This window comes from Scleropages formosus, chromosome 1 (genome assembly GCF_900964775.1).
Source record: "Scleropages formosus chromosome 1, fSclFor1.1, whole genome shotgun sequence".
NCBI lineage: Eukaryota > Metazoa > Chordata > Actinopteri > Osteoglossiformes > Osteoglossidae > Scleropages > Scleropages formosus.
In genome coordinates this window covers 12,708,467-12,729,028 of record NC_041806.1, presented here as the reverse complement: position 1 = coordinate 12,729,028, position 20,562 = coordinate 12,708,467, and the positions used below count along the sequence as shown (strand labels likewise).

Here is a 20,562-nt window from a genome sequence, read left to right as displayed (position 1 = left end):
ACTTGTTCTCCAGTATGAAACCAGCTCCACCTGGAGAGGAAGGGTATGACGCCTGGGCTGAGCAGACCACCTACATGCTGGACGAGTGGCAGTATGTGGATATTGTCAAGAAGCAAAGGATAGCTGAGAGTCTTAAAGGGCCAGCAGCAGACATTGTCCAGTGTTTGAGAGTCAGTAATCCCTCTTTCACTGCTAATGATTACCTCAAAGCCCTGGAAGCAGTTCATCGTAAAGGTGAAGTTGAGGTGGCTGACAATTTAGCATCGAGCAGGTTGCAAGAGGAACTCTGTCTCATGACCTCGTTGCCATTCGCATCAGAACAACGTATAAACTCAAACCTCCTCCAAGTTTTGTTGAGTTTCTTCGTGAGGTGTGAGAAGAGGAGATGATCCTGGCAAGGATAAGTGTGAAGAATGCTGCTATTCCAGCTATGGTTAGGTGTGTGGAGTGTGCTACACCCTCCCCCGTACCAGTGCAGCCAGAAAATGTTGCAGTACCTGTAGTAGTGGGGAATAGTCAGGAAATAGAGAGGCTGAGGGAAGAGTTCAGAGGGCTGAAGACAGAGGTTGCCTGGCTGTTTTCTGCCTCTGTAGCTGTCTCTGATGGTGTATCACAACAGATCACACAGAATCTAAATCCGAAGAGCACAGGAAACTCATATGCCTGCGGAAGGGAGGGCACTTCCAAAGCTCAGTATCGTGTAGACGTCTTTTGCTATAGGTGTGGTGAAGATGGTCACTTCCAAGTGTCCTAATCCAAAGAACCTCCGAAAAGTGACTAAACGTCTGCTGAAACTAAGGTAGCTAAAGGGAAACTTCCCAGGGGCCCAGTGAAAGAACGGTCTGCCGCCCTGAAGAAAACACGTTCCATAAGGTGTGACATTCTACGACCAAGGGAGGTTAAATTGCCAAAGGGTTTAGTTGGACCCAGTGCTATTGTCTCTGTAGAAATTGAGGGCATTTACGCTAAAGCTTTGCTTGATAGCGGGTCCCAGGTTACTCTATTGCTCCCTTTATGCCCAGTATTTGAAGCACTTACCTTTGACCCCTATTGGGTGCCTAGAGATTTGGGGCCTCAGTGTGGATTGATATCCATATGATGGCTATCTGTGCTTGAAACTGGAGTTCATTGGAGACGTAGTTGGAGTAGTGGAGACCATAGAAATGCTTGGGTGTCCAGACCTGGCTGTAAAAGGGGAGGTTTCTGTGGTGGTTGGTACAAACACCTCCATAGTTAGGAGGCTCTTTCAATCCTGCATAATACAAAAGGGGGGAAATTTCTTAGCTACCCTCGCTGTCCACCCAGTAATAAAAGAAGCGTATGAGAAGTTCTCGGAAGCTTCCGACGGCATAGCTGAGGCAAGGTGAGGGACCGTCTGGTTCATGAGGGGCAAGCCTTTCACTCTGACCCCAGGGGACATTGCTACAGTGGTTGGAACTCCAAAGTTCTCTGGGTGCCTGAATAGTTAGGCTGTGGTTATAGATCACCCAGAGGAGGGCTACTTCCCGGAAAGGCTTCTGGTAATGCCTGCTGTAGAGAAACCAGCAACTGTCCATTGCCGTCACCTTGCAGTCACTTTGAGGAATATGTCTTGTCAGCCAATGACATTAAAACGTGGAATGCCTATTGCATACCTTTTCCCAGTGGATATGATGACACCGCACCAATCCGTCTGTCAACCTACTGCTCCATTTTTCCCTCACTCGTGAACAAGACCCCGAGATACTTAAACTCCTCCACTTGAGGAAGGAGCTCCCCCCTAACCCGGAGGGGGCAATCCACCTTTTTCCGACTGAGGACCATGGTCTCGGATTTGGAGGTGCTGATTCTCATCCCCGCAGTTTCGCACTCGGCTGCAAACATCTCCAGTGCACGCTGTAAGTCTTGATTCGATGAAGCCAACAGGACCACATCGTCCGCAAAAAAGCAGAGACGAGATCCTGCGGCCACCAAAACAGACACCCTCCGTTCCCTGGCTGCGCCTAGAAATTCTGTCCATAAAGATAATGAACAGAATCGGTGACAAAGGGCAGCCCTGGCGGAGTCAAACATGCACCGGGAACAGGTCTGACTTACTGCCGGCAATGCGAACCAAGCTCCTGCTCCGGTCATACAGGGAACGAACAGCCCGTAGCAGCGAGCCCTAAACCCCATAATCCCGAAGTACCCCCCACAGGATGCCACGAGGGACACGGTCGAATGCCTTCTCCAGGTCCACAAAACACATATGGACTGGTTGGGCAAACTCCCATGAACCCTCCAACACCCTAGTGAGGGTATAGAGCTGGTCCAGTGTTCCACGGCCAGGGCGAAAAACGCATTGCTCCTCCTGGATCTGAGGTTCGACTATCGGTCGGATTCTCCTCTCCAGTACCCCGGCATAGACTTTCCCGGGGAGGCTAAGGAGTGTGATCCCCCTATAGTTGGAACACAATCTCCGGTCCCCCTTCTTAAAAAGAGGGACCACCACCCCGGTCTGCCAGTCCAGAGGCACCGTTCCCAAGCTCCACGCAACACTGCAGAGGCGTGTCAGCCAAGACAACCCCACAACTTGAGAAACTCGGGGCGGATCTCATCCAGCCCCGGAGCCTTGCCACCGAGGAGTTTTTTGACTACCTCAGCAACTTCAGCCAGGGTAATGGACGAGTCCCCCTCCGAGTCCCCGGCCTCAGCTTCCTCTACGGAAGGCGCGTCAGAGGGATTGAGGAGATCCTCAAAGTACTTCTTCCACTGCCCGAGGACATCCTCAGTTGAGGTCAGCAGCGCACCACTTCCACTGTAAACAGTGTTGGTGGAACACCGCTTTCCCCTTCTGAGTCACCGGACGGTTTGCCAGAATCTCTTTAAGGCCAACCGAAAGTCTTCCTCCATAGCCTCACCGAACTCCTCCCAGGCCTGAGTTTTTGCCGCGGCGACTGCTAGAGCCACGTTCCGTCTGGCCCACTGGTACCCGTCAACTGCTTCAGGAGTCCCATGAGCCAGCCAGGCCTGATAGAACTCCTTCTTTAGCTTAACGGCATCCCTTACCTCCGGTGTCCACCACCGTGTTCGGGGATTGCTGCCGCGACAGGCACCGGAGACTTTATGGCCGCAGCTCCGAACCGCCGCCCCGACCAACGGAGGTGTGGAACATAGTCCGTTCGGACTCAATGTCCCCAGTCTCCCTGGGGACCTGGTTGAAGCTCTGTCGGAGGTGGGAGTTGAAGACCTCTCTGACAGGGGCCTCCGCCAAACGTTCCCAACAGACCCTCACTATGCGTTTGGGCCTGCCAGGTCTGTCCAGCTTTTTCCCCCGCCATCGAATCCAACTCGCCACCAGGTGGTGATCAGTTGACAGCTCAGCCCCTCTCTTCATCCGAGTGTCCAAGACATATGGCCAAAGATCAGAAGAAACGACTACAAAGTCGACTATCGACCTCCGACCTAGGGTGTCCTGGTGCCAAGTGCACTGATGGACACCCTTATGCATGAACATGGTGTTCGTTATGGACAAACCGTGACTAGCACAGAAATCCAGTAACAACTCACCACTCGGGTTCAGATCAGGGAGGCCGTTCCTCCCAATCACGCCCCTCCAGGTGTCACTGTCGCTGCCCACGTGGGCGTTAAAGTCCCCCAGTAGAACGACAGAGTCCCTAGTGGGAGTGCTTTCCAGCACGCCCCCCAGGGACTCTAAAAAGGCCGGGTACTCTACACTGCCGCTAGGCGCATAAGCACAAACGACAGTGAGAGACCGTTCCCTGACCCGAAGGCACAGGGAGACGACCATCTCATTCACCGGAGTAGACTCCAACACATGGCGGCTGAACTGGGGGGCTATTAATAAGCCCACACCCGCCCGTTGCCTCTCACCCTTGGCAACGCCAGAATAGTGGAGAGCCCACCCTTGGTTGAGAAGAGTGGTTCCAGAACCCAAGCTGTGAGTGGAAGTGAGCCCGACTATATCTAGACGGTATCTCTCAACCTCCTGCACTAGCTCAGGCTCCTTCCTCGCCAATGAGGTGACATTCCAAGTCCCAAGAGCCAGAGTTGGCGTCCGAGGTTTGGGTCGGGCGGGCACTCAGCCCCGACCACCGCCCAAATCACAACTCACCGGCCCCTTATGTCCTCTCCGGCAGGTGGTGAGCCCACCGAAGAGCGGCTCCACCTCTTGGCTTCGGGCTAAGCCCGGCCAGGCCCCGTGGGCATAGACCTGGCCACCAGGCACTCACATGCGAGCCCCCCCCCCCAGGCCTGGCTCCAGGGTGGGGCCCCCGTGACCCCATACCGGGCGGGGTGAACGAGAGCCTTGATTTAATAGTCATAAGGGGATTTTGAACCGCGCTTTGTCTCGTCTGTCACCCAGGACCTGTTTGCCTTGGGAGACCCTACCAGGGGCATATAGCCCCAGGCAACATAGCTCCTGAGATCATTCAGGCACTCAAACCCCTCCACCTTGGTAAGGTGGCGGTTCGCGGAGGGGTATTGTTAATACGTCGTTACTAAATGGCTGTGTTCCAAAAGCCCTTAAAATCGCCGTTATTAGACCCCTACTAAAGAAATCAGATCTGGACTGTAATAACCCATGTAATTATAGACCGATCTCCAATCTACTGTTTTTATTGAAAATTCTAGAAAAAATCATAGCTTCCCAAATTGTAAAATATCTTAATCACCATAATATATTTGAAAAATTTCAGTCTGGTTTCCGCACTGGTCACAGCACTGAAACGGCACTTACACGTATTGTTAATGATATTCTCATTTCTTCTGATGCTGGTCAGACCTCTATTCTTATGTTACTAGATTTGAGTGCTGCATTTGATACTGTAGATCATAGTATCCTACTGAGTAGACTTGGAAACCTGGTTGGACTAAGAGGTACTGTTCTGAAGTGGTTTGAATCGTATTTAGCTAACCGTGAACAATTTGTATTGAAATCTGATGACAGCACCCGTTCCATCTCTACTACAGTTCAGTATGGTGTGCCACAGGGCTCTGTGTTGGGTCCATTACTGTTCTCACTTTATAAGTTACCACTGGGTGATATTATTTGCAAGCACAATGCTAATTTCCATTCGTATGCCAATGACACACAGCTTTATGTATTGTTCAAGCCTGATGATCCATCACATGTGGTGTCGTTATTGTTTTACCAGTATAAAATTATGGATGAGTAATAATTTTTTATCTCTAAATGCCAGTAAAACAGAGGTACTTGTGGTGGGTGGTGATGCTAAAACTCTCGACATAATCACACCAATCTTTACAACAAATGGTATTACCTTCAAGCGTCCGGATTGTGTCAAGGATTTGGGTGGCCTGCTGGATGGAAAGCTGTCATTTGTATCGCATGTAAATGCTTTGACTAAGTTGTGCTTCCTTCAATTAAGAAGCATAGCTAAAATGCGGTGATTGCTTTGTAGACGGGATTCTGAGAAACTGGTTCATGCTTTTGTTTCCAGCAGGCTGGATTACTGTAATGCTTTATTGTCGGGTTGTACGTACCAGACTGTATCCAGGCTACAGTTGGTACAAAATGCTGCTGCGAGAATTGTTACTAGAACTAGGAAGTACGACCATATAACACCGGTACTTAAATCCTTGCATTGGCTCCCGGTTTCTTATAGAGTTGATTATAAAATCCTACTTTTGACCTGTAAGGCAATACATGGCATTGCTCCAGCTTACCTTTGTGAGATCATTAATTTTTATATCCCAGGACGATATCTCCGTTCATTAGATTACCTTAAAGTACCTGTGATCAATAAGACCTCAGTAGGAGGTCGCGCCTTTAGTTATAGAGCACCTAAACTGTGGAATAGTCTACCAGTTACTGTTAGAATGCCCCGTCTGTTTCTGTTTTCAAATCGCGACTTAAGACTTATATGTTCACTCAGGCATTCCACCTCATAATGTAATTTAACCTGCCTTGGTTGTTTATTTTATCACCCTTACAAAAATGCATTCTAAATTTACTTAAGTAACAAATTACTAACTCTGTCCTATCTTCTCGTTGAGCACTACCTCGTTACATAAGACCTGAGGAGGCCAGTTAATGGTGACAGACGAATCCCATGCTGACAGAGGATGATGTCCATCTGCCATGACGATCGAGACGTTCCATGCCGAGCTGGGGATCCAAGATGCCATTTACCAACGTTATAATTACTTGTTAAACACTGGCTTACAAATTGTTACTTTCTAGAATGCCCAGGAGGGGTGGGCAACCACTGGCCCGTGGACCCCCAGAGGTTTTTTTTTCTCCCTCAACCTTCAGTTGGGAGTTTTTGTTCCTTTCCCCGGTGGCCAGTAGGTATACTTGTAGCTCTATAATTTCTTCATTATGGTAGCCATTAGTTGACTGTCTTCTTTGTTTGTATCAGTTTTTCTTGCTGTATGCCTGTGTTAAAGTGCTCTATAAAAAATAAAAATAAATAAATAAATAAGTGTTGGGTGTACACAACACCACACTTGAGTGATAAGTGAAACACCTTTCAGAGGACGTTCCAGACGTTTACCACCAAGGGATCTAGAGGATGTGAGGAAACATCTGAATGATCTGAAAGAGGCTCGAATCATCTCAAAATCTCTGAGTCTTTATGCTTCTCCAATCATTGTAGTTCTTAAGAAAAACTGAGCCATATGCATGTGTGTGGACTACAGGACCTTCAATAGGAGAACGGTTCCTGATCAGTACACAGTCCCTCATGTGGAAGATGCTCTGTCCTGCCTGAGTGGTAGCCAATGGTTCAGTGTGCTTGGCCTCAGAAGCGGTTATTATCAGATCCCTCTGAGTGCTGCAGGCAAAAGACTGCATTCATCTGCCCAGCAGGATTTTATCAGTTTGAGCGAATACCACAAGAGACATGTGGGGCCCTAGCAACCTTCCACCAGGTCATGGAGCGGACTATCAGAGATATGAATCTCCTGGAATGCCTGGTGTATCTCGATGACATCATTGTATTTGGTCGAACGTTGGAGAAACATGAGCAGCGCCTTCTTAAGGTGTTGGATAGATTAAAGGAGGATGGACTGAAGTTGTCATGATTCAAGTGCTAGTTTTGCTCCCCCTCAGTGACTTACCTTGGGCACGTTGTGTCTAGAGATAGCATCGCCACAGATCCTTCGAAGATTGAAGCTGTGAAGTCGTGGCCACACCCAGAGGTCATTACTGCTCTTCGCTCCTTCCTCGGTTTTTGTGGGTGCTACAGACAGTTTGTGAAAGATTTCTCCAAAGTCTGTCATCCCCTCAATCAGCTGCTGCAGGGCTGCATCGTAGCTAGAGGGCCAAGAAGAGGGGCGCGGGCTAAGGCTGCCCTCCAAGATGGAAGGAAACCAAAACCAGGTCTGGAAACAAAAGAGTGGCACCACCCTTCAGAGCCATTTGGGCCTAGGTGGGATGAGGAGTGCAAGAAAGCTTTTGAAACACTAAAACGGCGTGTCACAAAGGTGCCTGTTCTGGCCATCGCCAACCCAGGACTGCCTTATGTGCTGCATGTTGATGCTAGTAAAGAAGGTTTGGGGGATGTCCTCTATCAGGATCAGGGAGAGGGCCTGCATCTTGCGGCTTTTGTCAGTAGAAGCCTCTCCCCAGCAGAGAAAAATTACCCCACACATAAACTGGAGTTTTTGGCACTGAAGTGGGCAGTCACCAACAAGCTGCATGATTACCTCTACGGAGTCAAGTTTGAGGTGCACACAGACTCATTATGTCCTAACCACAGCTAAGTTGGACACAGCAGGGCATCGATGGCTGGTGGAACTTGTTACATATGATTTCAACCTGAAGTATCGGAAGCAGAACGTTGAGGCAGATGCCTTGTCACAGTGCTGACATGTCTATCACGAGGCTTCTTAGGGGGGAGGGGGCCATGCTGGCTGACACGGTCCAAGCTGTCTGCTAGATGTCCTCAGTCAGACCACCTCGCTATTGTCACTGCAGAGTTGTTGACCTCATGAGCTCATCAAAAAGGGCGGTACCTAAAGCCTATTGCAACTTGTCTTTCTTGAACATTCAGCAGCTGCCCAAATTGACTTTGACAGACCTATCATATTCACAGCAGAAAGACTAATGCATTGGCGAAGTGCGACATGCAGTTAATCAGAAGAATGCCGGATGTGCCAACAAAGGGAAACATCCTGATATGTCCTTTCTGCTAAAAGAGTGGGATAAGTTACAGGTTGTAGATTATGTATTGTAGAGGATGAATAAGCCACCGAACAAGACGCCTCACCAGCAACTGTTGCTTCCCCAAGAGTTCGGAGAGACAATGGTCCGGTCTTTGCATGACCATTCAGGCTATCTCGGGTTTGCCAAGACTTATGGGCTGCTACGAAAAAGGTTTTATTGGCCTCGTGTGAAAGCACAGGTTGAAAGGTACTGTAAAAGCTGTCTCAAATGTATTCAGAGGAAGACACTGCCCAAGAGGGCTGCTGAGTTGTCACATCTTCACAGTAATGAACCGATGGATCTTGTCTGCATGAATTTCCTGACGATTGAGCCTTATTCCAGGAACCTCTGCAATGTGCTTGTGGTTACAGGTCACTGCATGCTCAAGCTTTTGCAACCAGGGATCAGAAGGCAGCAATGGTTGCTAATGTCCTGTGGGAGAAATACTTTGTCTGCTATGGTTGACCCAAGAGGGTGCACTCCGATCAAGGCAGGGATTTGAGAGTTGGCTCATCCATGACTTGTTGAGCATGCTTGGCATAAAGAAATCTAGAACTACACCCTAGCATCCTCAGGGTGATCCCCAGCCTAAGCAGTTTAACAGAACTCTGCTTGACATGCTTGAGACCCTTGATGCACAAAGACCAAAGGAAATGGAGTAAACACATCAGCCATCTTGTACATGCGTACAATTACACGCTGAATTAGTCAACAGGCTATTCACCATATTTCCTAATGTTTGGAGGAGAAGCCAGGTTGCCAGTAGATGTGGCATTTGGAGTTTCAGGTGACGGTACCTCCGTCAAATCCTTTTCAAGATATGTCAAAAATGTGAAGCGTGAGCTTGAAGCTTCCTGTCAGTTGGCTGAGAGTATAGCAGAGAAGAGAAACAAAGGAAACAAGTGGCACTATGATCAGAGGGTCTGTTACTGCTCTTTAGTCCCTGGTGACTGGGTCTTGATCTGAAATCTTGGACTACAAGGGAGGGCCAAGCTTGCTGACTGCTGGAAAGACACCCCTTATATTGTGGAGAGTCAACTTCCTGGGTTGCCTGTGTTCAAATTGAAGTCAGACAGTGAACTGGGCCCTGAGGAAGTATTGCACCGCAATCATATTCTGCCTACTGGGCAGGAGATACAGTGGTAGTCTGAAAGGAGCACGCACACGCACACACACACACACACACACACACACACACACACACACACACACACACACACACAGCACTGACTGAAGCCTCTTGTCCCAAGTGGGTCACAGCAAGCTGGAGCCTAACCCAGCAACATAGGACACAAGGCTGGAGGGGGAGGAGACACACCCAGGATGGGAAGCCAGTCCGTCATAAGGCACCCCAAGCAGGACTCAAACCCCAAACCCATCAGAGAGCAGGCCCTGGCCAAACCCACTGCACCACCACACCCAGGTACTCAGTTGTGTGTTTTGTTATCCTTAAAATATGTCACTGCGAATTATCGGGTTCTGCATTAAATATTTTTCCTATTTTTTTTATTGCATTCTGATAGCATAATTTTTCTTATTCGTGTGTTTGTACTGTGGTGTTTTTTTATTTAGAGGGGAAAGGACTATGGTTGTGTTGCATGGGAGGGCTAAGCTCACAATAAAGGTATAGCAATACAACACACTAACTAGGCCTTTGTACACCCCCTAGTCAGTTATACAACTAGTCCATAAGATACAAGTTATGTTTTATTTGACACCACCAATTCACCTCCCATGCAAAGACCTAAAAACCAGAATTGAGTGGGTGGGCTACATGTACATTGGTTCATAGGGTGGAAAGTAACACATTAGCAGTGCTTTAAAATCATGCGTCTGTATCCACGTGTCAAAGTCCCATTGGCCAGCCCATCAGGGACACCTGCTGCCCAATAAAGGAACACCGCATAAAAGGCAGCTCCGGAGGCACTTCCATGTGGAACTTCTACAAAGAGCAATTGCTGGGTCCATATGGCTATGTCTGAGGATACATGATTCCTGTCTTTCCCCCCCATGTATGATGTTTGCAGATCGTCTGACCTTCACCTCTCCCTTTTGGAAATTAAACTCGGTCATGAGCACTGCGCTTGAGCCTGGTGGCCATGACACCAGGTCTCTTTTTGTTGATGTAATGCACTTGCTGTATTTTTCTGTGAGATGTACATCACTTTGAGAAAATTGTCTGCTAAATGAATAAATGCAAATATTTCACATAAAATTATATTTGTTTTGAGCAATTTCTCAGCACATCTAGGTATTATCACTTCCGTTTCTGGATGTGGCAGCAGAAATCGTGCCGCTCAGCAACCATGTCTACATGTGAGTTTTGAACAAATTGTCTAAATATTGAGAATTTTGTGCTCAATATTTTTAGTTTTTTTTTTTTTGTTTCAGTAGCATGTTTTCCCTACCATTATCCCAGTTAGAAGGGAAGGACTACTGAGGACATTTAAATGGAATGATGTGTATAGCGCAGGTAGATGGGCGTTTCTAACTCTTTGAACACGATGGTCATTCCTGTGGAAACTGTAGGATATATCTGAACTACTTAACATCTTAACCTGCTTCAGAAATTAAGCAAAAATTTTCAGAACGCATGAAATTGGTCCACTTCAAACAAAATTGTTTTTCTCACCCAGTACCACTGTAGCTCACTGTGTACAGAACTTCCTGGTTTTTGTTTTACATCAGTATACCATCCTTTTGCTGGTGGTCAAATATGTACCTGTTTTCAGGAACTCCAGCTCCCAGTATACACACCATGTGCTCGATGAACAAGTCAATAGCTTTAAACATTTCATAGGTGTCTGATGAGGGGGAGGCAGTGGTGCAGTAGGTTGGACCAGGTCCTGCACTCCAGTAGGTCTGGGGTTCAAGTCCCACTTGGGGTGCCTTGCGACAGACTGGCCCCCTGTCCTGGGTGTGTCCCCTCCCCCTCCAGCCTTGTGCCTTGAGTTGCTGGGTTAGGCTCTGGTTCCCTGCAACCCTGTATGGGACAAGCGGTTCAGAAAGTGTGTGTGTACATGCCTGACCGACCAGGGCACTCCTCACATCCTGCAATCACACACCAAAAAAAAAAAAAAAAAAAAAAAAAAGGAAGGTAGTAGCCAGGTCATTTAAGTCCCCTGCATTCATCCTAAACTCCAAACCCAGCAGCCCTGTGACCAATGCAAGAGGATATGGTGATTAAAATCAGTGTTATTTACCTAGATTTCACTACCATTTTGTTAAAGTTGAGGTACTGCGACGTTTCATCATGAGAAACATTAGCTTACCATTAATCGCATAACTTAGCTAGTGTTAGCTAAAGTCACTGCAAAAAAAGGTTAAGAGGACCGGGATTATATTAAAATGTTATGAGATTTTGGTTTACACCGCAACACAAAACACTGGCCAAAGAGGGCGCAATGAAACAATAGAATCAGACAGAAAAGGGAACTTTTTAATATTGGAGCTGATTGCAAAACATAATCCTAACATTATGAAGAAAATGAATGCAGTTGGCTATGCAAACTATACAAGTGCCAATATCCAGAATGAGATTCTGGTTTGCTTAGCAGAGATGGTGGGCACCTCAATAATAAGAGGTCAAGAAAAGTGAGGTGTTCAGCACAGTAGCAGATGAAACTAAAGACCTTAGCAAAAAAGAGCAGATTTTTTTTGTAGTAAAGTACTATTACAATGGCGTAATAAATGAAAGTTTTTTACAATTTGAACAGACTGAATGCTTAGATGCAGAAGGATTCATACAAAGGAATATTGACACCGGAAAGATATGGTCTGGAATACAGGAGTAATCTGGTAGGTCAGTCTTATGATGGGACTGCAGTCATGAGTGGTAAGCATTGTGGTGTACACATACACACATTTTCAGAACTGCTTGTCCCATACAGGGTCACGGGGAACCAGAGCCTACCCGGTAACACAGGGCGTAAGGCCGGAGGGGGAGGGGACACACCCAGGACGGGACGCCAGTCCGTTGCAAAGTACCCCAAGCAGGACTTGAACCCCAGACCCACCGGGGAGCAGGACTGTGGTCCAACCCACTGCGCCACTGCGCCCCCCCCATCGTGGTGTAGACACGTGTAAAGCAGGTGGCAAAGCAAGCCTTTTATGTGCACGGTAATGCTCACTGCTTCAACCTTGTGCTTGTTGACACAGTAAAAGTAATGCCAGAAGCTAATTGCTTCTTTTTCTTGTTACAAAAGCTCTTCATGTCTGAATGAGTGGTGCACTAAAAATGGCTGCAAATTCAAGGTGAAATGTATTCAGGTGCTCCCAGAGAACTTCAACGGTTGAGTGACACACGGTGGGAATGCAGGTATTTGGCCTGTCACAATTTAGCAGACAGGTTGCCAGCAGTAGTACGAGCCCCAGAAGAAATAGCTGGGAAACAAATTGGGGAAAGGTTAGTAGATACCCAAGACCTTCTATTCGAAATTGGCTTGGAGTTTATTGCGTTTCTAGCAACATTTAAAAAAAACTTTTTGGAGATGCAAAATTCTTTCTGACATGCTCCAGACTTCACCTGGCAAAAGCAGTAGACCTAGTGGAGGCACTCATTTGCACATTTAAAAATTATAGGAATGAGCAGGTATTTGTTTTCTGGACAACCATTTTGGATATAACTGAGCAGTGTAATATCTGTACAGAAACCTTTCTCAAACAAAAGAGGAAACAAAGTTCTAAGCTAGAAGCAACCTGTGTCATGTTCACAGCAGGAAGTCAAGCAGCTCAGAACAGCAAACTGTTTCAGAAGAGGAGTATTTTACCAGCATTTGGACATGATGCTAAATGAGCTGAGGACTAGATTTTCAGAACAAAATTGTGACATTATGAGGGGTATATCCAAGCACTAAATCCATCTAGTCAAACATTCTGTGAAAAGGATGTTCTGTCTCCATTTGGTTGGATGTATGGGTCTGATCTTGAAGACCTTGTACATGAGCTGTACCTAGTAAAGACAATTTTGGATTGAAAGGTAAAACATGATACAGAAATCATCCAGTACATTAGACCTAGCTGTTTTTGTGGAGCCAAATAAGGATGTTTTCCAGAAATTCTTTAGGCTGTGTAAAATTGCAGTTGCAATTCCATTCAGTACTGCTGCCTGAAGCTTATCAAAACTCATCTTAGAAGTAGCATGGCAGAAGAAAGGTTGAGCAATCTGGGGATTTTCAGCATGGAATGTAGAAGAGCAACATTGCTAAATCTGGATGAGTTTCTGGATATCTTTTTTTGTTGATAAATAAAGTGCATTTTTCACCTGTAAGTGTACAGAGATTTAGTACTGTTGAACATTTTGATTTTTCTTTATAGGGGACATAGGATTGAGTTTAATAATTTATCATTTGGATGCAGAAAATGGCTATAGCTTTTTTTCTTTTCTTTTATACACTTCTCTGTTTCAGAAAACTTGTCTAAAGTTCCTAATCTGTAACATTTCCCTTTTTGTAATGTCACTTGACAGCTGTTTTCAGGGCAAAAGCTTGATTGGCCAAACAAACATTAAAAGTTTAAAGAAGGGCTGCTATAATATAGACTGAGTAAGCAGGGTGTAGCATGTCTACACACTTTTGTGTGAAAGACTTGTGTTCATTTTGTTTAATGAGAGCCCCATAAGACTGCTTGCTGACTTTAAGCTTTTTGTCATGTTATTCTGAAATCAGCCTACATTTTTTCCTTTTTTTGTATGACACTGGAAATAAATTTGTAACTTCGAATTTCTCATGTACAGTGGTAATCTATAAATGCTGTAGAATTCACAGAATTTCTCTCTGTAGAAGTTGCTTTTGATACAGCATGTCAGGTTTTTTTTGGGCCACCCCAATGAAATCACTGGGTCTTACCTGGCCACCCCTGAAAAAAAAAAGTTCTGGTTACACCTCTGCTCCCCTCACACCACTAATGGTGACAGACCTTCATGTAATACTTCATTTAGAATATCAAGTCATCCATCCAGACAGGGTGGCGCAGCACCTTTGACCAGGTCCTGCTCTCTGGTGGGTCCGGGGTTTGAATCCCACTGGCGTCCTGTCCTGTCCTGGGTGCCCCCCCCCGCCAGCCTTGCCGGCTTGCTGCGATCCCACTCAGGACAAGCAGCTTCAGCCAATGTGTGTATCGGAGTCTTCCATCCATAAACAGGACAATGAAAATGCACTTGCTGCAGTCACCATGTGGTGCATAAGGAACATGCTGCTTTTTGGATCCACAGAGACAGGTGAGTGTGAATAGGTGAGCTTGATGTGTGGGTCACACCTTAGAACGTTTCAGCTGATTTTCTGCAGCTGGAGCAGCTCTCTTATTACGATGATGGGGAAATGTGGGCATGAGCTCTGGCTCACAGGCTGTTAAGAGATGAGAGGGAGGTCAAAGTTCAGTGGATGGGTAACTAACACACACACACACACACACACACACACACACACACACACTCACGCAATGGTTTCTCCTTGAAGTAGGAGCTCTCCAGGGAGTCCTTTGCCGTGGCCCTGAAAGGAAGCACAAACTATGGTGGGTTAAAGTATTTACATAAGAGTAAATAAAACCGTAAAATGCTAAGCAAACATTAACTAGTGCAGTACGGGATACCTGCGCTGGGGGTTGAACATAAACAGCAGGTTCAGGAGTCGCAGTCCTGCCTCGGACAGCCAAGTGAATTTGTTCTTCAGGTTGTTATATGGTTGTTTCCTCAAACTGTACTGTCCAACCAGTGGCAGACGAGAAAAGCCCTGCAGGCCATGCACATGCACAGAAAAATCCACATGCATACAACAAAAGAAGCATGGTGCAGTTACTTTCTGACCACAGCAAGTGCTGTACTATTAACTTTATCATGCGGGTTTGTTTCTGATCTTGAGCACGGAGTTTTCCCATTTACACACTCCTCACCGGCCAGATGTTCTCGTTTGGTGTCCCTAAGAGCTGCACAATCAGATCAACCTGCTGGATCTCAGAGCTTCCAGGTAGCAGAGGTTTATGAGCCAACAGCTCTGCCAAGATGCAGCCTACTGCCCTAAGACCAGTATGAACACCAACACACAAGAAAGTGTCACCTCCAGACTGCTACTGTGCAAAACAAGAGCTCAAAGCAACTGCATTAATGACCCTACATAGAAAGTGACTTGACTCACTGTCGGCTAGGGGAAATCTGACTAACAATGGTGTCATGTGACAAATGTAGACGGGAGACACTCACCACATGTCCACGGCTGTCGTCTGTGTCTTAGAGCCTAACAATAGCTCTGGTGCTCTGTACCTGTGGAAAGAATACTCATCAGCAAGATACAAGAGGACCAGGAGAAGATGGAGGGTAGTGGCTGAAGGCTCACCACAGTGTCACCACTCTAGGAGTCATGGGCTTCAATGGGATGCCATAGACCCGTGCCAGGCCAAAGTCCGCTGTGATGACAGGAGACATGCTAATTACATTCCAAACTCTATTGCCTACAATGCATTACCATCTGGCTGGACTACAGAGAAGCAAACAATGCCAACTCACCAATCTTTACACAACCTTTATCTGTCATCAACAGATTGGACACCTTCAAGTCCCTACAATAGACCACACAGAGATTAAAATCTGCACTTCAGAACCAATGAGAGAAAACACACCGGCTGGGGTAATGCAGGGTAAGAACCAGAGGGAGGGGGAAAACAGGCCTCACCTGTGCAGAATGAAATTATGATGCAGATATGCAAGGCCCCTCAGCAGCTGCAGGACAATACACTTCACCTGAAGGACAGAGAAAAGTCAGTATGGACCGACAAACACACCCATACACTTCACTGAGAGACTTGCCATCTAACAGCAGCACACAAACACACCTGTGCCTCAGAGAACGGTGCCTGCATGTTCTCCAGAAGGCTTGCCAGGTCCTGTTCACAATAACTCATCACCAGGAAGAGACTGAAAATGGACGTAAATCAAATATCTCTTGCTTCGCATAAGCATGCCAGTGTGAACCACTCCAGGTATGGGTAACCCTGTGAGTGTAACATACCAGGAAAGTGGAATACACACCTTTCCAAGTGATTGCCCACCACCACCTCCTTCAGCTCAACGATGTTGGGATGTCTCAGCCGCAATAGTAGGGTAATCTCCCGCAGACTGCTAATGGGGATCCCTGACAATATCAGAAACCCTTTTAACCAGCTTCAACACACACACACACACACACACACACACACACACACATTTTCAGAACCGCTTGTCCCATACGGGGTCGCGGGAAACCGGAGCCTACCCGGTAACACAGGGCGTAAGGCCGGAGGGGGAGGGGACACACCCAGGAAACCTTAATTTATAATTTTATAGGGGGGTGCAGTGGCGCAGTGGGTTGGGCCGCGGTCCTGCTCTCCTGTGGGTCTGGGATTCGAGTCCAGCTTCAACAAATGGTGAAATAATGCCAACAAATTGTGCTGTGCCAAAGTGCTCCTGCATATCCCCAGATCAATCTGACAGGTACATCTGCTCACCATCCTTCTCCTTATCCATGCGCACCTTCTTCAAAGCCACAATCTCATCACTCCTCATGTCTCTAGCTCTGTCTGCACATAAAACACATTTGGCAGGAGGTTTGTTGCCACAAGAGTGAAAGAATGTGGTAAAACAAAGAGACATGAACAAGTAAGATTCAGGGTTTTTAAAGACAGCAAAGAAGGAGGGGTTGTACTTACACACAATGCCATAAGTTCCCTCTCCAATGCGATTGAGTTTCTCAAAGTCCTTCACACTTCTGCAGTTCCCCAGCTGAGAGAATGACAGTCATCACAACTGTGTCCCACCAAACACAAATCCCATTCCCTCCAGCACATGGTAACAGTGACATTAAGTAATATACTGTGCTCACATGGCCATTCCAAAATCAGAGTGAGAAGGCTAAGGCTTAAAGGAGTGTGTGTAGAAATACTCACGTTACTTTGGGATTTTACGTTTTTTTTTTTTTTTAAAGAAATTCCTCCATAAAGGGGACAGCTTGTAGTGTAGTGGTTAGAGCGGCTGCTGGCTTTGAATCCAAAGGTCACATGCTCAAATCTCACCTCCGGCTGTAGTACCTTCAGCAAGTTACTTATCCTAAATTCAAATTGCTCCAGTAAAAAATTTGCCAGCTATACAAATGGGTAAATAATTGTAGGTATCTTAAGATTAATACTGTATTTACTGCACATCTCCTGTGTGTACTGTGCATGAATCATCATGTTCACGCGTTAAGACACTCGAATCTCTCACCCGGTCCTGCTGCGGTACCGTGAAACTACCATTGTGTCGAAGGGATCTCAGCTTTATCGGACCTGGAACCACGTCCACCGTCGCCTCCATCCCTCTTTAACGCCGCAATATTGGCTACAGCGTTCTGATCCAGAACGAACAAGATGCAGCACAAACTTAACATTTACTGGCTTGTGCTCAGACTGACAATCTAAAACATGATTAACATAAAGGATTTCCGCTTCCGGCCTGCTCGCGGACGACTAGACACACTTTCCCCGGCGCTTACTTTACGTTATGTTTTAATAATATTAATTAAATGTTAATACGTCATCATATATTTGTTAAAACATTTTTCAGTGACAAATTATTATTAAAAAGCTATAAGTGAAAAGCTTAAGTATGAGAAGCACTACAACCTGACAGTCTCTAACAAAGCAGACGGGACTTTTCCCTTGAAACACAACAGTGTCACCCCGAAAGACGGGTAGAGCACCCAAGACAGTGGCGTGTCTAAAGGAGTGGCACCGGCCTCTCTGAAATATGATTGGCCTCGCCAGTGTCCCCACCAACGCCATTGGGTTAGACTACTGTCAATCTGGCAATGCTCAATACCATTGGATTAGCGCGCTGTCAATCGCTGCCTGATTCGCAATGCGGAATCAGAGTACCAGAAGTAGACACAAGACTCGATAGACCGCGTGTCAACAGTATGAACGCGCTCAAGTATACATTTTGAAATATGTGGACTGGGGTGTTGTCGTTCTCTGCTGCAATAATATGCATAGGTGAACTTCAGATAACAGCAGCAGTAGTGAGTGATGTAGTTTGTCGGGGGACTGAAGCCTCGATTACCATAAGAACGACCTTCGGATTCTAAAGCTCCCAAGAGTCCTATTATAATATTACGTAGCTAGATAGTTAACATAGGTAACGTAACTTAGGTAGACCCCCCCCCTCCCGCCACCCCGGGCCAACTCATTTAAAAAAATCTTGGAATCGCCCCTGGCAGAACATTTAGATTTTCAAATGTAATGTAATATACACTATGAGTCAGACTAATCAAATAATATATGAGATATAATTAAACTAATTAAATACACACACACACACACATTTCTGAACCGCTTGTCCCATACAGGGTCGCGGGGAACCAGAGCCTAACCCAGCAACACGGTGCAAGACTGGAGGGGGATGGGACGCCAGGCCATCACAAGGCACCCCAAGCAGGATTCAAACCCCAGACCCACTGGAGAGCAGGACCCGGTCCAACCCACTGCACCACTGCACCCCCCTCCTAATAAAATACAGAACAATTAAAATACATTAATCTCCTTAGTTTTATTATTACAACATTACTTATCATTTTTGAATGTATAACTTTTAGATTATATTGATTTATAGGTTATATATTCTCCAGCTTTACTATAAAATTTGGAAAATATTCACAGTACTGTATTTAAAAGTTAGATTGAACACGATTACAGTAAATGGCAAATACGTTCACAAAATTAGTACTCACTCATCCAAGCTAACATAACAGGTAAACAGTTGTCATAACAGTACTCTGGGTCCAGCCTCTTTAGTATACAGCAGTAGATAATTCAACAAATGAAATAAAGTTAACTTCCAGACAGTATGTATGTACCGCAACTGCTGACCATCACACTCTGTAGTTTAGAAGGCAAGTGACCAAGATAATAATTAATAAATATCTCAGCTCTCAATTCTACTTTTATTTCTAAGCATTTTTTTTATTTAGCTGACACTTTTCTCCAAAGTGACTTACAGCATTAAGCTACCTACCCATTTATATACATACATGCACACACACACACACACTTTCTGAACCGCTTGTCCCATAGAGGGTTGTAGAGAACTGGAACCTAACCTGACCTGACAGTTCAGGGTGTAGAGCTGGAGGGGGAGGGGACACACCCAGGACAGGATGCCAGTCCGTCGCAGGGCACCCCAAGCAGGATTTGAACCCCAGACCTGCCAGAGAACAGGACCTGGTCCAACCCACTGCGCCACCGCACCCCCATTTATACAGCTAGATCAAATAATCAATGGTAAGTACCTTACTCAAGGGTACTACAGCTGGAGATGGTATTCAAAGCTGTTAGCTCTGGGTCCAAAGATTGCAGCTCTAACGACTTAACTACCAGCTGTACCTTATGATTTTTATTTTCATAAGTAATCTCATAGTCTCCTGCCTAAGTATTGTATACTACAGAATCTTCAAACACTAAAAAAAAAACATAGTCCAAGGCTAAAACAATAAATATTATTTATTATTATTATAATTATTATTATTATTATTATTATTTTTTTATAGAGCGCTCTTCTCACGTAGTGACACAGAGCGTTTTAACACAGGCATACAGCATTGATACAAACATCATTGAGATGTTTCCTCACATTCTCTAGATCCCTTGGTGGTAAATGTCTGGAATGTCCTCTGAAAGGTGTCTCACTTATCACTCGAGTGTGGTGTTGTGTACACCCAACATTTATTTATTTATTTATTTTTATTTTTTATAGAGCACTTTAACACAGGCATACAGCAAGAAAAATTGATACAAACAAAGAAGACAGTCAACTAATAGCTACCACAATGAATAACTTATAGTGCTACAAGTATACCTACTGGCCACCGGGGAAAGGAACAAAAACTCCCAACTGAAGGCTGAGGGAGAAAAAAACCTCTGGGGGTCCACGGGCCAGTGGTTGCCCACCCCTCCTGGGCATTCTAGAAAGTAACAATTTGTAAGCCAGTGTTTAACAAGTAATTATAATGTTGGTAAATGGCATCTTGGATCCCCAGCTCGGCATGGAACGTCTCGATTGTCGCGGCAGATGGACATCATCCTCTGTCAGCATGGGATTCGTCTGTCACCACTGGCCGGCCTCCTCAGATCTTATGTAACAAGGTAGTGCTCAACGAGAAGGTAGAACAGAGTTAGTAATTTGTTACTTAAGTAAATTTAAAATGCATTTTTGTAAGGGTGATAAAATAAATAACCAAGGCAGGTCGAATTACATTCGGAGGTGGAATGCCTGAGTGAACATATAAGTCTTAAGTCGGGATTTGAAAACGGAAACAGATGGGGCATTTCTGACAGTAACTGGTAGACTATTCCACAGTTTAGGTGCTCTATAACTAAAGGCGCAACCTCCTACTGAGGTCTTATTGATCACA

The 20,562-nt window shown here is 45.8% G+C and overlaps 1 protein-coding gene across 4 annotated transcripts; it reads right to left on the bottom strand.

Moving 5' to 3' along the window:
- Window positions 1–8,919: 8,919 nt before the first annotated feature.
- On the bottom strand, window positions 8,920–17,848 carry cdk10 (cyclin dependent kinase 10). 4 transcript variants are annotated; one of them, XM_018751468.2, is made up of 15 exons: window positions 17,780–17,848; window positions 17,382–17,505; window positions 16,829–16,901; window positions 16,628–16,699; window positions 16,173–16,275; window positions 15,977–16,058; window positions 15,817–15,884; window positions 15,651–15,703; window positions 15,481–15,550; window positions 15,348–15,407; window positions 15,041–15,164; window positions 14,741–14,880; window positions 14,588–14,640; window positions 14,408–14,496; window positions 8,923–9,203 (listed from the first exon to the last, which is right to left on the bottom strand). In XM_018751468.2, exons 2-15 carry the CDS (start codon window positions 17,469–17,471, stop codon window positions 8,976–8,978), a joined length of 1,305 nt encoding a protein of 434 aa, XP_018606984.1. In that variant the 5' UTR covers window positions 17,472–17,505; window positions 17,780–17,848; the 3' UTR covers window positions 8,923–8,975. The 4 variants fall into 4 exon arrangements, with proteins under 4 accessions (XP_018606988.1, XP_018606986.1, XP_018606984.1 ...); XM_018751472.1 differs by lacking the exons at window positions 17,382–17,505; window positions 17,780–17,848 and adding an exon at window positions 17,066–17,095 and having other exon boundaries at window positions 8,920–9,203; XM_018751470.1 differs by having other exon boundaries at window positions 8,922–9,203; window positions 17,382–17,840.
- Between the last annotated feature and the right edge of the window lie 2,714 nt (window positions 17,849–20,562).

Coding starts and splice junctions, on each gene's coding strand:
- cdk10 (XM_018751468.2), bottom strand. CDS start 17,471: ATGGAGGCGACGGTGGACGTGGTTCCAGGTCCGATAAAGCTGAGATCC. Junction 15,551..15,650: donor TAAAGGTTGTGTAAAGATTG/GTGAGTTGGCAT, acceptor CTGTCATCACAG/CGGACTTTGGCCTGGCACGG. Junction 14,497..14,587: donor CTTCAAGGAGAAACCATTGC/GTGAGTGTGTGT, acceptor ATCTCTTAACAG/CCTGTGAGCCAGAGCTCATG.